The 14,454-nt window shown below is 41.7% G+C and overlaps 1 protein-coding gene across 3 annotated transcripts in view; it reads right to left on the bottom strand.

Moving 5' to 3' along the window:
* The window catches only part of PCDH11X (protocadherin 11 X-linked), a 621,910-nt gene that overhangs the window by 423,792 nt on the left and 183,664 nt on the right, over positions 1-14,454 (bottom strand). For all 3 annotated transcript variants that reach the window (XM_060756393.2, XM_060756394.2, XM_060756395.2), the window contains exon 3: positions 2,832-2,879. In XM_060756393.2, the coding sequence (XP_060612376.2) occupies positions 2,832-2,879 (48 nt within the window). The remainder of the gene's footprint in view (positions 1-2,831; positions 2,880-14,454) is intronic.

The raw sequence follows: 14,454 nt of genomic DNA, 5'->3' as shown, positions 1-14,454 counted from the left end.
GGCTCCAAAGGGAACTCTGCCAGCTCTGCTGTACCAGAAATGAGAAAGGGAATGATAATGCGGATGCGCAGTGGATGGAGGTGAAAACAGGCAACAGGAAACAAGAGGCCTCTCATTTTCCATTTGCTTTATAAGAATATGTGATGCACATCTGGAATGCGGAGCACAGAGGTCTAATGCTTTAACATCCATAATGTGAAGATATGAAGAGTGCAAGGTGAAAACTCTCAGCTCTACCTGAAATCGAACAGGTGATCTTGGACTCATCGCTGAGCCTGGAACCCCAGGTTTCAGCGGTGACCAGGGGAGCATTCGCACAGCTAAAACTTGTGCGCCAGCTGTGCACGTACCTTGGGAAGTCTGACTTGGTCATGGTAGTCCATGCTCTAGTTACATCCCGTATAGACTACTGCAACGCTCTCTACGAGGAGTTGCCTCTGAAGACTGCTCGGAAGCTTCAAATGGTCCAACGATCGGCAGCCAGGTTGCTAACAGGAGCGGCACTCAGGGAGCATACAACTCCTCTGTTGCGCCAGCTCCACTGGCTGCCAATTTGCTACCGGGCACAATTCAAAGTGCTGGCTTTAGCCTTTAAAGCCCTAAACGGTTCTGGCCCAATCTATCTGTCCGAACGCGTCTCCTCCTATGAACCAGTTAGGACGTTAAGATCGTCTGGGGAGGCCCTGCTCTTGATCCCACCGGCCTCACAAGCACGCCTGGCGGGGACGAGAGACAGGGCCTTCTCAGTAGTGGCCCCTCGGCTGTGGAATGCCCTTCCTACAGACATCAGATCGGCCCCCTCCTATCTGGCATTCCAGAATAGAGTGAAGACCTGTCTCTTCGAACAGGCTTTCAACTAAGCAGTGCAATTGATTGACTATTGGAATATGGATTAATGGACAATGAGAGTGGATGCTGATTCTATTGATGAGGCGTGATTGATTGTTATTTTGTTGTATTGTTGTATTGATGTCTTGATGCTAATTAATTGATATTGCTGTTTTAATTGACTAATGATCTGTTTTGTACTGTTGAATTGGTTGTTAACTGCTCTGAATCGCCTGAGGGCTGAGAAGAGCGGTATACAAGTGAAGTAAATAAATAAATAAATAAATAAACATTCTCTCATGCATGAGGCTCAAAACTCTTTACTGTTGAGTTTCATGCTTTCTTTCAGTGGATAGAAAGCATGCTCTATGGTAATCTCCAGCATAAACAAGCTTGTTTATAAAGCTGTTGTCCTCCCAACCCTGCTATATGCCTATGAAATGTGGACTATCTACAGAAGTCAACTCCTGGAATGATTCCATCAGTGTTGCCTCCAAAGAAATCCTATCTTTTTTGGAAGATAGGTGGAAAAATGTCAGTGTGCTGGAAAAAGAAGCAAAGACCACCACCACTGAAGTGACGCTCTTACGACATCAACTCCGCTGGACTGGCCACGTTGTCCAAATACTCAATCACTATCTCCCAAAACAGTTATTTTATTCCTAACTCAAGAATGGGAAACATAATGTTGGTGGACAGGAAAAGAGATTTAAAGATGGGCTTAAAGCCAATCTTAAAAACTGTGGCATAGACACTGAGAGTTGGGAAGCCCTGGCCCTTGAGCACTCTAACTGGAGATCAGCTGTGACCAGGAGTGCTGTGGAATTCAAAGAGGCACAAATGGAGGGCGAAAGGGAGAAATGTGCCAAGAGGAAGGCACATCAAGTCAACTCTGACCAGGACTGCCTTCCACCTGGAAACCGATGCCTTCACTGCAGGAAAACATGAGGATCAAGAATAGGGTTCTACAGTCACCTACGGACCCACCACCAAGACACTACACTTGGAGGACCATCATCCTTGGGCTACAAGGGATTGCCTAATTATGTAAGCAAGAAAGTAAGCATAAACCTAGCAAACTAAAGGCACATCCAGATAGAATGAAGGTCCCTTCCACACAGCCATATAACCCAGAATATCAAGGCAGAAAATCCCACAATATCTGCTTTGGACTGAAAGGGGTCAAAGACATTCCAGTTCAAAGCAGATAATGTGGGCTTTTATTCAGCTGTGTGGAAGGGGCCAAAGACTTTCAGTTCTAGTTCCTGGTTTTTCCCACTGTGTTAAAATAAATTGACCTGAGGAGTTGATCTAAAAACTCTTTGACCAGACCGGGATTTAACAGAAAATATTCCAGGATGGACAAAATCAAAATCAAATCAGAGAGAACAGGAATAAATCTGGGGTTTGATGGTCTTCATCAACATGGCTTCACTCTCAAAGGCTCAAAGAGCAAAAAAGGGAGGCTTAATTTAGCGACCCAAGGTGGAACAGATCTTCCATGAAGGTGAATTCCATAATTCAGATGTGATCTCAAGAAATATCCCATTTCTTGCATCAGCGATCAGGATGTATCTGACTGCTCAGTCAAGAAATGATGATGCAAAAATTATTACTTCCTGATATGTTAAAACTGGGATAAGTGTGGCCTAGGGCCCTTCCACGCAGCCCTATAACCCAGAATATCAAGGCAGAAAATCCCACAATATCTGCTTTGAACTGGGTTATCTGAGTCCACACTGGATCATCATACATCATACCTAGCAACACAAACATAACTTTCATATCTCAACTAACATCTTTTATGTGGAGATAGCTCATCAGTTCAAGCTGACGGCTGTAAAGGATCAAGTTGTCAAATGAGATCGAGTGATGGGGAAGCATGTGTCAATCAGCTGAAATTCTGGATGTCAAGTAGAACCAAAGCTTAAGACCATTTAGTGCTCTATGGTATGAAAGTAGCATATTTACACATTCTACATGTTATCTGCAGGATTATTTACCTGTTCATTTGTAATGGATCCAAAGGTCCTTTTTGGAGCTGTTTTGGGCTGTGATATAAATTAGAAAAAAGAAAGAAAGCAAGTAAGTATATTTAAGTGACATACATTGAATCATACTTTCCAAAACATAAAATCTTGGACATAGACGTCATCACAAATACCAAAACCACATCTATTTCATTCCTACAGTTGGGTTCAGGTATAACATAAGGTATAACATACTCAATGTGTATCACTTGGGTTTAATAAGCATTTGAACTGGTGCTGGCAGAACAGTTCAGAGTCTTGAAGAACAAAACAAAATCAGGCACAAATGTATGCAAGGCTTACAGCGGAGGTGCTCAGATGAACCATTTCTAAAGGAATTGGTTGTGACACTATTACATGCCTTTGTCCCTCAGCCTTTTCACATGCAAATCCCATCTCTTAGACCCTGGCCAAACTTTATTTGAAAAGAGACCTGCTGTTAAGTATCATCTGAATATGTTCTATAATCTTCATAGCACAAGAAAAGAGATTCCACTCAAACGTTAACCAGAACTTTAAAAAACTGGACCATTGTGCCTAAATAATAATAATAATAATAATAACTTCCACACGATCTCTTCATTCATCTGGAGAGGCCCTGCTCACGATCCCACCTGCATTGCAAGCGTGTTTGGTGGGAACAAGGGACAGCGCCTTCTCGGTGGTGGCCCCATGACTTTGGAACTCCCTCCTCAAGGACATCAGACAGGCCCCAACACTGGTTTAGAAGGAGCTTGAAAATGTGGATGTTCCCGTGTGCCTTCCCAGAATAAGGAATCCCAAGCAATATGTCCCAAATGCACTTTACGAGAGATTCAGAACTGTCTGCATGCCCACCTATCCTTAAAATATTCATCCTATTTCCCTTAGTCATGCCTAGCATTTTAAAATTTTAATTCTTATATTTGGCCCTGCCACATGTTTTTAAAATGTGTTGTGTCATTATTGTATTGTTTTGCTTTCTCGTGAGTTATTTATTGTTTTGTTGTTGTTATGTTTTATAATGTATTTGGGCTCGGCCTCTTGTAAGCCGCACCGAGTCCTGGGGGAGATGGTAGCGGGGCATAAATAAAGGTTTATTATTATTATTGAGAGAAGGATGGAAGGAGAAAGAGGGAGGGAAAGAGGAAGGAAAGACAAAAGGGAAGGAAGGATGAAAACGTTGAAGGGAAGGATAGAAGGATGGATGGATGGATGGATGGATGGATGGATGGAAGGGAGGGAGGAAGGAGGAAGGAAAGAGAGAAGGAAGGATGAAAGGGTGGAAGGGAAGGAGAAAGAGTGAAGGAAGGAGGAGGGAAAGAGAAAAAGAAGGAAAGATAGGATGGTGAGAAAGGGGGGGCTTGAGAAAAGAGCCCAAGGTGCTGCATCCTACCCCCGAGCCTAGGTTTGCCCATAACTGTTTTAGGATCAACATTAAAGCAGCTATCTAAAGTGCTGTACTTATTTTGGGTATAAACTTCAGTACCTTGGATAGCTCCTTTCAAGTTACTTCACATTAAAATCTGGACCAGAATCGGCATCCTACTGACATGGAAGCTGTAACTCTATGAAACAGTGGTATAGAGGCTATCCAACTAAACTGCAAACATGGATCTCAAACCCTGAAGGAAAGCAACTTCTGAGTAGCATGCAGCTTTGCAGGCAAAGAGCCATTCTATTTTATTGTAAACTAATGAAAGCAATGCATTTATCAGTGGCATTCTCTTTTATGGCAACTAACCTGGCTCAATTGGCACCAATAGTTAGGAACCTTTACCTTTAATTAAAAAAAAGATTTCTAGTCTCTGTATATTCCATTCAATATAAGGACAAAAGGGATGAGATGCAATTTGCAGACAGATGAATTAAGGAAGCCAATTCTTTCCTCCATCACACACTATTCAAACTGCCCAGAAACATTTGCACAAAAGACAGAGAACAGGAAACGGATTCCACGGATGAAGGACAGACTAAGATATTGGTTATGACGGTACTTTACTTTAAATACACTAGTTTCTCTACAGCCTGAAGGAAGATTCCAGATACATCAACTGTCCCAGAAAATATATATACCTTTCCCCTCTATTTTACAGTGATGCTATGATAAAAACGAAGTATGAAGAACAATTGTTTTACTGGGGCTAAGTGTACAAATCTCTTCGGTATAGGTCAGAAGCGCTGTAGGCAGGCTGAAATTCACCTGTGATTGTTGAATTTCTCTCTTCCTCAGGCCTCTCGGAACATGCTTGGGACTCATAAAGCCCATACAAAGAAGCATGTTGGTGGTGGTGGTGATGGGGGGGGGGGTGGTTTGCTTCCTGATAGGTAGTGACCAGAATGTAAACTAGACAATACTGGACTCTGTGCCAAACTCAATTGTTAGACACAGCTAGAAAAGGGCCACTGAGTCAATGGGATGACTCTATTGATTTTCAGAAGGGGAAGGGTGAGAAGATTGTATTTAGACCTGAATGCCTGTTCAAGATTAAAATTTAGATAGGCTTCTTTGGGTGGCTACTCATTTACCTCCAGTAATAACCTGCTCTTTTCTCAATCTCGCTTGACCTTCTCTTGATTCTGTACACATATACTTGAAATGTAATATCGGAATAGTCTGAACATGCATTGCAGAGAGAACTTCCTGACTGTGAGAGCTGTTCAGCAGTGGAACTCTCTGCCCGGAGCGTGGTGGAGGCTCCTTCTTTGGGGGCTTTTAAACAGAGGCTGGATGGCCATCTGTTGGGGGTGCTTTGAATGCAATTTTCCTGCTTCTTGGCAGGGGGTTGGACTGGATGGCACATGAGGTCTTTTCCAACTCTATGATTCTATATAAACTCATGTCCTACAACTTGATGTTTTTAAAAACAGTCACAATACACAAGAAGCATGACCAATAACACCGCAGGCAACTTAATGATAATCTTGAGATTCAGATATTCAGAATCCTTCTCAATTGAAGAGTGATACATCTAAATCAGTGGTTCCCAACCTTTTCTTGACCAGGGACCAGATGACCAGAGGCTAGATCACCAACATTAATACCAAAAGAGTTAAAGGTAAAGGTAAAAGTTTTCTCCTGACATTAAGTCCAGTCGTATCTGACTCTGGGGGTTGGTGCTTATCTCCATTTCTAAGCCAAAGACCCAGCATTCTCCATAGACACCTCCAAGGTCATGTGGCCAGCATGACTGTACGGAGAATCATTATTCATAACCAAAAGGATTACGAATCAGTTTTGGATCAACTTTAGATTTGATTTGGTTATGAGATGCTGATTCAGAAATTGCATTGGATAGACCACATCAGCTCTAGTTTCTGTTACAGAACATATCTCTGGACACTTTTGACAACATCCTTCTTCAATTTTGGTACCCAGAATTGAGCACAGTATTCCAGGTGAGGTCTGACCAAAACAGAATATCAATCTAAATGCCATACTTCTATCGATGCAGCCAAGAATTGCATTGGCTTTTATAGCTGCTACACAGAATCATGCTGTTGACTGAGTCAGTATTATGAGGGATCAAAACAAGATAAAAATGGAAACGGTTTGCGATAAGATCTCCTGATGTTTCGTTTTAATTTAATTGTATCTATGAGTGGAGATTGGATAGTGCCTTTGGCTGTGGCATGAGCTATGCTTTTCCTCTGTGTCATTTCCTTGATATAGCTTTCCTCTTCTCCTTGAAGCTCTTATTAGCCCAAAAGGGTTACATATATCATTTAAATAAAATCAAATAAGATCCAATCATTCAGTTCTCCTGCATATATTCTGCTTTGTCCATAGATTTTGTTTAACACAATGAGTTAACAAAGCTTCTGACCTAACTGATCTAGATGGACCTAGAGTGTTTATCAACCTTCCTAATACAGTTCCTCATGTTGTTGCTATTTTTGTTGCTACGTCATAACTGTCATGATGCTCCTGTTATGAATCGTCATGCAAATATCTGATATGCAGGATGTATTTTCATTCACTGGACCAAATTTGGCACAAATACCCTATATGCCCAAATTTGAATACTGGTGGGGTTGGAGATGGGGGGGGGGGGGGGTGTTGATATTGTCATTTTGGAGTTGTAGTCGCTGGGATTTATAGTTCACCTACAATCAAAGAGCATTCCAAACTCCACCAATGATGGAATGGAACCAAACTTGCCACACAGAACTCCCATGACCAACAGAAAATACTGGAAGGTTTTGATAGGAATTGACCCTGAGTTTTGGAGTTGTAGTTCACTTACATCCAGAAAGCACTGTGGACTCAAACAATCATGGATCTGGGCCAAACCTGGCACAAATACTCAATGTGTCCAAATCTGAACACTGGTGGAGCTTGGGGAAAATAGATCTTGACATTTGGGGATTGTAGTTGCTGGGATTTATAGTTCACCTACAATCAAAGAGCATTCCGAACTCCACCAACGAGAGAATTGGGGCAAATTTCCCACACAGAACCTCCATGACCAACAGAAAATACTGTGCTTTCTTATGGTCTTTGGCGACCCCTCTGACACCCCCTTGTGACCCCTCCAGGTTGAGAAACACTGACCTAGATCTATGTGTAATAGCAACCAATAAATCAGACATGTTCAGCATATCTCTCTGTATAAACCGAGAGATAAATCTGTGAATTGAGTGATCCAGACATACATCTATAATATCAGTGCACTTTCCTGGATTGGATGAAAAAGCTTACAGTTCTATACCCTCGATTTCTATATGTATGGAAATAGGACACTGTACCAAGACCAGTGTGTATGATCAAGAAACAAGAGCTATTTTTTATTTCTCCCAACAGAAGCAACTGGGTGATTTATTGTTACAATATATAAGATTATTGTCACCTTTGTTCATTCAGTTCCTATTTCATCTGCTTATAACCTTCACTGTGGTGTCATGTTGATTTAAAATGCCATCCTGAGAAGAGAGTTGTCTAAAGAATGTTACTGGGAAAGAATGTTTTTTGTGTGCTTTGAAATAATGAGTGAAAAGTCATTTTAGTGGTTGCTTTCTGCCCTGTTTTTTTCAAAAGAGATGATTAATAACACCTTGCAGAGATGTTCAGAGGTTAAGTAACTACTTTGTCTAAATCTTTAGGTTTTTTTTTCCATTGGAATAACTTTGAAATGAGCTTACTTTTTGCCAGGACTACGTCTGCACACAGTGTCATCTTGTGCAGCTGTTTAGAGTGGCCTTCTATGCCCTGCCCCACAAGAAGAAAGTGCAGATTATTTGACAGCTTGTTATGAAGAATTTGCACACCATTTTGCAGAAAAATGTGCCCAGATCCTAGCTGACTTTGATGCTGTACTTGATACAGATCCAGTGGAAGTAACCTTGTTTCCTCCTTGCCTCTGTTATGAGATGTTTCTCAGTGTGCATCCTGAAATTGTGGATAGGATCTTTGGCAGAGTCCCAGACCTATGCCCTTCATGTTGCAAAAGAGTCTCTAGGGGCACTGGTCAAGTGGTTAAGTACTAAATGACTGTGTGTAGTTGTGTGTTTCTGCATGACAGGGAGATGGCCTTTGTGGTCCTTTCCAACTCTAAGAGTCTATGATTCTACTGCCCAAGTTTTGTCCTTTTCTAGAGATAACGGATTTTGCTACAGGAACACATACTTTGATTAAACCCCATGTGAATTACTGTAACACAGCCTATGTAGGACTGCTGTGCAAAATTATTTGGACACTTGAACAAACCCAAAATGAAGCAACCAAGTCACTGACCCAGGGTGGCTACAAGGAGAATTTAGCTTGCTTATTGAAACAGTTTAGCTGGATTCTGACTTTTACATCCCTGTACAGCAGTGGTTCTCAACCTTACTAATGCCGCGACCCCTTAGTACAGTTCCTCATGTTGTGGTGACCCCCAACCATAACATTATTTTCGTTGCTACTTCATAACTGTAATTTTGCTACGGTTATGAATCGTCATGTAAATATCTGATATGCAGGATGCACAAATGCCCAATACACCCAAATTTGATTACTGGTGGGGTTGGGGGGATTGATTTTGTCATTTGGGAGTGTTGGAGTTGCTGGGATTTATAGTCCACCTAAAATAAAAGAGGCTTCTGAACTCCACCAGTGATGGAATTGAATCAAACTTGGCACACAGAATTCCCATGACCAACAGAAAATACTGGAAGGATTTGGTGGGCATTGACCTTGAGTTTTGGAGTTGTAGTTCACCTACATCCAGAGAACACTGTGGACTCAAACAATGATGGCTCTGGACTAAACTTGGCATGAATACTCAATATGCCCAAATGTGAGCACTGGTGGAGTTTGGGGAAAATAAAGCTTGATATTTGGGAGTTGTGGTTGCTGGGATTTATAGTTCACCTACAATGAAAGAGCATTCTGAACCCCACCAATGAGAGAATTGGGCCAAACCTCCCACACATGACCAACAGAAAATACAGTGTTTTCTTATGGTCTTTGGCAACCCCTCTGACATCCCCTCGCGACCCCCACAGGGGTCCCGACCCCCAGGTTGAGAAACACTGCTGTACAGTTTGGTCCTTGTACATTTTGGAGAATACAATGATGCTGGGGAAAATGGAAGGAAAAAGGAAGAGGGGCTGACCAAGGGCAAGATGGATGCATGGTATTCTTGGAGTGATTGGCATGACCTTGAAGGACATGGGGGTGGCCACGGCCGACAGGGAGCTCTGGCGTGGGCTGGTCCATGAAGTCATGAAGAGTCGGAAGTGACTGAACGAAAAAACAACAACAACAGTTTGGTTCAGACTGTCCCAAAGACTGCATCTCTCCAAATAAATCTTCCCAAAGTGTTATTTGGGAAGTGTTACAGCACCGTTAGCACTGTCCAAAAGACTGCATCTCTCCAAATAAGTATTTCCAAAGTATTATTTGGGAAGTGTTGTGGCAGCAGTAACACAGCGGGTTAAACATCCAGCTGCAGAAAATCTCACCAACCAGAAAACTAGCAGTTTAAACCTGCAGGTCGAGGTGAGCTCCCATCTTTGCCCTAGCTTCTGCCAACCTAGCAGTTTGAAAACAATAATGTGAGTTGATCAATAGGTACCACTTTGGTGGGGAGGTAAAAGATACCCATGCAAGCATGCCGGCAATTTGATCAGGAAGGTGTCCATGGACAACAGGCTCCTTAGCATGGAAAAATGAAACAAGAGTACCTCCTCATGACCGGAAGCTGAGCACAGCCTCCAGATGCCAGAGATGAAAAGGGGGAAGCATTTACCTCTGTCTATGTACTGTATGTCTTTGTTGTTAATTGTATAATGACATTGAATGTTTGTCATATATGTGTTCTGTAATCTTCTCTGAGTCCCTTCAGGGAGACAGAGCAAAATATAAATAGTGTGTGTGACGGCGTGAGTGGTGCCACCTATATGTAGAACTGTAAGTTGCAGGATTTGAACAGTTGTATCATTCCTGATTTTGCCTTTTTATCCTGTAAATGTATAGTTGGATTGATTGGTTATTTATAGCTGTCAATCAATGTTGTTTGCACCAGTTGAACTGCTCCTCCTTATCAATTGTTTGACCCCACCTCTTCCTAGAGAGCAGGACAGTGTTCCCTTTTTCATTCCACCCTCAAACTTTCTATCAGATGGACGTGAGAGAGAGACTTGGCTCTAAAAGTCCTTGATTAAGTTACCTCTCAGCACCAATTCTGAGGTTCTTACCCTTGAGACTTATGCTTCATGTTCAGATCACCCTGGATGACGTTGAGAAGTCTCAAGTGCCTTCAAACCAGTTCTTTGGCATCAGAGGAAGGCTTTGTGCCTTCAAAATATAGGCCATTGGAATTGGGGTTGTGATTCTTCCGATATTCACAGCCATTGAGAAAGAGGGACCTGGAAAAGCTTCTCAGCGGCAAAACTCTTTGGACCCAAGACAACCAGAGACTGTAATGTATATTTTCCTTTACCCCTTTGAAACTTCCAGCTTATTGCCTTAAAGGGATAACTCTTTGTGAACAATAAAACCTATTTTGAATTATCTACAGTGTTTTGGTCCTTGGGAGTTCTAGTTTCCCTAAAGGAGGGCAAGAAGCAATCCCCTGGGGAAAGATGTCACGTCCATGCCTCTTTCACTAAGAGTTATAGCCCCCAGGTGCGACGGCACAGTGTGTGTGTCTGTGTGTAATCAAGGTGAAAGAAGAAAGTGCAAAAGCTGGGTTGCAGTTAAACATTAAAAAAACCAAGATTCTGGTAACCAGACTGATTGATAACTGGCAAATAGAGGGAGAAAATGTGGAGGCAGTGACAGACTTAGTATTTCTAGGCGCAATAGTATTTAAAAGATGCCACATGAATGATGAGCTAGAGACCTGTATTACTGCAGGTCTCTAGCTCATCATTCATGTGGCATCTTTTAAATACTGTGTTTTTATATATTTTCATATAATATAATTGTGTTTCAAATCATTTGATAGAATTGTTTACTTGCTTTTGGTGTTTTTTTTTTACTTCTGTATTAAGACTTTCACTGTGGTTTAATTTTCCATGAAAGCAGAGATGTAAATTAAATAATACATTGATTAATTAATTAATTAACCAGCCAGTCTATTCCTCTATCTTCATTCACAAGAAAATTAGAAAAGAACACATCACATTTCCAGGCTAATCTGAGCACTCCAAGGAAATCAATGACAACATTGATATCTCCATTGTGTTTAACATGGAAATGTAGGGAGACTTCTGTCCTAAAAACAGTGCTCAAGGGACAAAGAATAGTCCACTACTGGATAGTTTGGTGAAGCCTTGTCCATTCCTGCCCCTAAAAGGCTTTTGGTTGTTCCCTCACCAACCACAAGATGAAATCAGAATCCAAGCAGCAAAGAATTCGGAAGCCTTGGATCCTGTCCAACCCCAAAATCTTAATTCCAGACCCAAACTGAGCTTAACATTTTTGGCATCCATAGAAATACAACTGCATCTGAAATGGAAACAATTCATTTTAAAGATAGGCTTGATTTGTGACTAATAAATAGTATTTGCAACTCCGCTCAAGCTCAAACAAACCCATTTCCTCTCCTTCATGGAAAATGGGAAGAGCCATTCATTCCTATATATTGCTTTCCTTGAACATCAGCTGACTGAAGCAAAGTCACTGGGCAGCCAAAATGGGTCAAACTGGTGACAGACTGCCCTGTAATATCTTTTGGCAGAACTCAGGAAGCAAATATTCCTCCAATGCAGTGGAAGCACCACCATAAAAGTTCGGGTTCTCTCTACTACACTTCCAACTACAGACGTCTGGTTTACATGTTTTCATAAGGAGATGGCTTTCTTTGTTAGCACCATTTCAATCAGCTTGTTGGTGTTAATAGGTTTGTTCTGCTCCCACATCCAATAGAACACCTTCTCAGCCAATGTATTCAGATGTGGTGTAGTTGCTGACAGATGCATGGGACACTTGCCTAGTTCAGGCAGTGAGTTATTGTATGCCTTTTCATACTAGTTTCATAGAATCATAGAATCATAGAATTAAAGAGTTGGAAGAGACCTCATGGGCCATCCAGTCCAACCCCCTGCCAAGAAGCAGAAATATTGCATTCAAATCACCCCTGACAGATGGCCATCCAGCCTCTGTTTAAAAGCTTCCAAAGAAGGAGCCTCCACCACACTCCGGGGCAGAGAGTTCCACTGCTGAACGGCTCTCACAGTCAGGAAGTTCTTCCTCATGTTCAGATGGAATCTCCTCTCTTGTAGTTTGAAGCCATTGTTCCGCATCCTAGTCTCCAGGGAAGCAGAAAACAAGCTTGCTCCCTCCTCCCTGTGGCTTCCCCTCACATATTTATCCATGGCTATCATGTCTCCTCTCAGCCTTCTCTTCTTCAGGCTAAACATGCCCAGCTCCTTAAGCCGCTCCTCGTAGGGCTTGTTCTCCAGACCCTTGATCATTTTAGTCGCCCTCCTCTGGACACATTCCAGCTTGTCAATATCTCTCTTGAATTGTGGTGCCCAGAATTGGACACAATATTCCAGATGCGCACCACAATTCAAGAGAGATATTGATTGAAAACAACAGCCCACTTTTGAAGAATTGTGCCAGAAATAGTATTATTGTTGTTGTTTTTGTTGTTGTTGCTGCTGCTGTTGTTATTGTTGTTATTATTTGGTACATAACTGGATGAGTACACAGAAAACAAGATCATTCTGTTGGCTTTTGTATTGGATCACACATCGGACATTTCCCAAGTGTCTAAGACTGTGTGATGTATCGGCGAATAATGCGGCTGAATTTTGTGGCTGACGGATGGTAATTTTGTCAGCGCTGGTTGTGTTTAAGTGCAGGCCAAGGTCTTTAGTGTGCCAATCACCACTGGGACCACCTTTACTGGCTTGTACCAGAGTCTTTGCATTATTATTATTATTATTATTATTATTATTATTATTATTGCACCCAAAATCCATTGGAACCATTCTGTACCTCGGTATTTTCAAAATTAATCAACACACAACTCTGTCTCCTACACTAAAACACCAGGCATTTTAAAGCTATGTTCTTAGTCATACTAACAACAAGGCCGGGCTTTAGCACAGCAGGTTAAGCACCAGCTGCAGTAAATCTTGCCAACCGAAAGGTTGACAGTTCAAAGCCCAAGTTGGGGTGAGCTCCTGGCCTTCGGCCCAGCTTCTGCCTATCTAGCAGTTCAAAAGCAGTAATGTGAGTAGATAAATAGGGATCTCTTTTTACAGCAGAGAGGTATTTAAGGCACCCATAAGGAAATGCTAGAAAATGCCAGTGATTCGATCAAGGAGGATGTTTACAAACAAAGCTCTTTGGTAGGGAAAGTGGAGCAACAGCACTCCCTGTGGCCAGAACTGAGCACAGCCTCCAAGATGCTGAAGATAGGGAAAACCCTATGTACAGTAGAGTCTCGCTTATCCAACCTTCACTCATCCAACGTTTTGTATTATCCCACCCGTATCCACAGCTGTTTCAATACATTGCGATGTTTTGGTGCTAAATTCGTAAATACAGTCATTACTACAGAACATAACCGTGTATTGAATTGTTTGTTGTTGTTTTTTTGTCGATTTGTTAGTTTTGGTGCTTAAGTTGTAAAATCATAATGTAATTTGACATTTAATAGGCTTTTCCTTAATACTTCCTTATTATACAATATTTTAGCTTATCCAATGTTGTGCCGGACCATGTACGTTGGATAAGGAAGACTCAACTCTACCTGTATTTATGTATAGTTGTCATTGTCATTGTATGACAGCATTGAATGTTTGCCGTATATGTGTTCTGTGATCCACTCTGAGTCCCCTTCGGGAGTGAGAAGGGTGGAATATAAATACTGTAAAAAATAAACAAACAGACAAACAAACATAGAAAAAGTGGCATCTCCTACTACCTCATTCAAATGCTAAAATTTGGGGAGGGGAGCATAACTGTCCTCTTATTATTGATCAAGTCAAAAAAGGAAGGTTTCCAAATGAGACACATGGCTTCTATAATTTAAAAGAAAGGACATGCACAGCTAATCAGACTCATCAAATGATATTAATTAAGGAGGATAGAGCCCCAAACAAGCTCACCTCTCCCTGTGAAGCTCAGCAATTAACTGGGCTTCTTTCCCTAATGGGGTTATATCTGCATTAACAC

Source organism: Anolis sagrei, chromosome 10 (genome assembly GCF_037176765.1).
Source record: "Anolis sagrei isolate rAnoSag1 chromosome 10, rAnoSag1.mat, whole genome shotgun sequence".
Taxonomy (NCBI): Eukaryota; Metazoa; Chordata; class Lepidosauria; order Squamata; family Dactyloidae; genus Anolis; species Anolis sagrei.
This window is presented reverse-complemented; position numbering and strand designations above follow the sequence as displayed.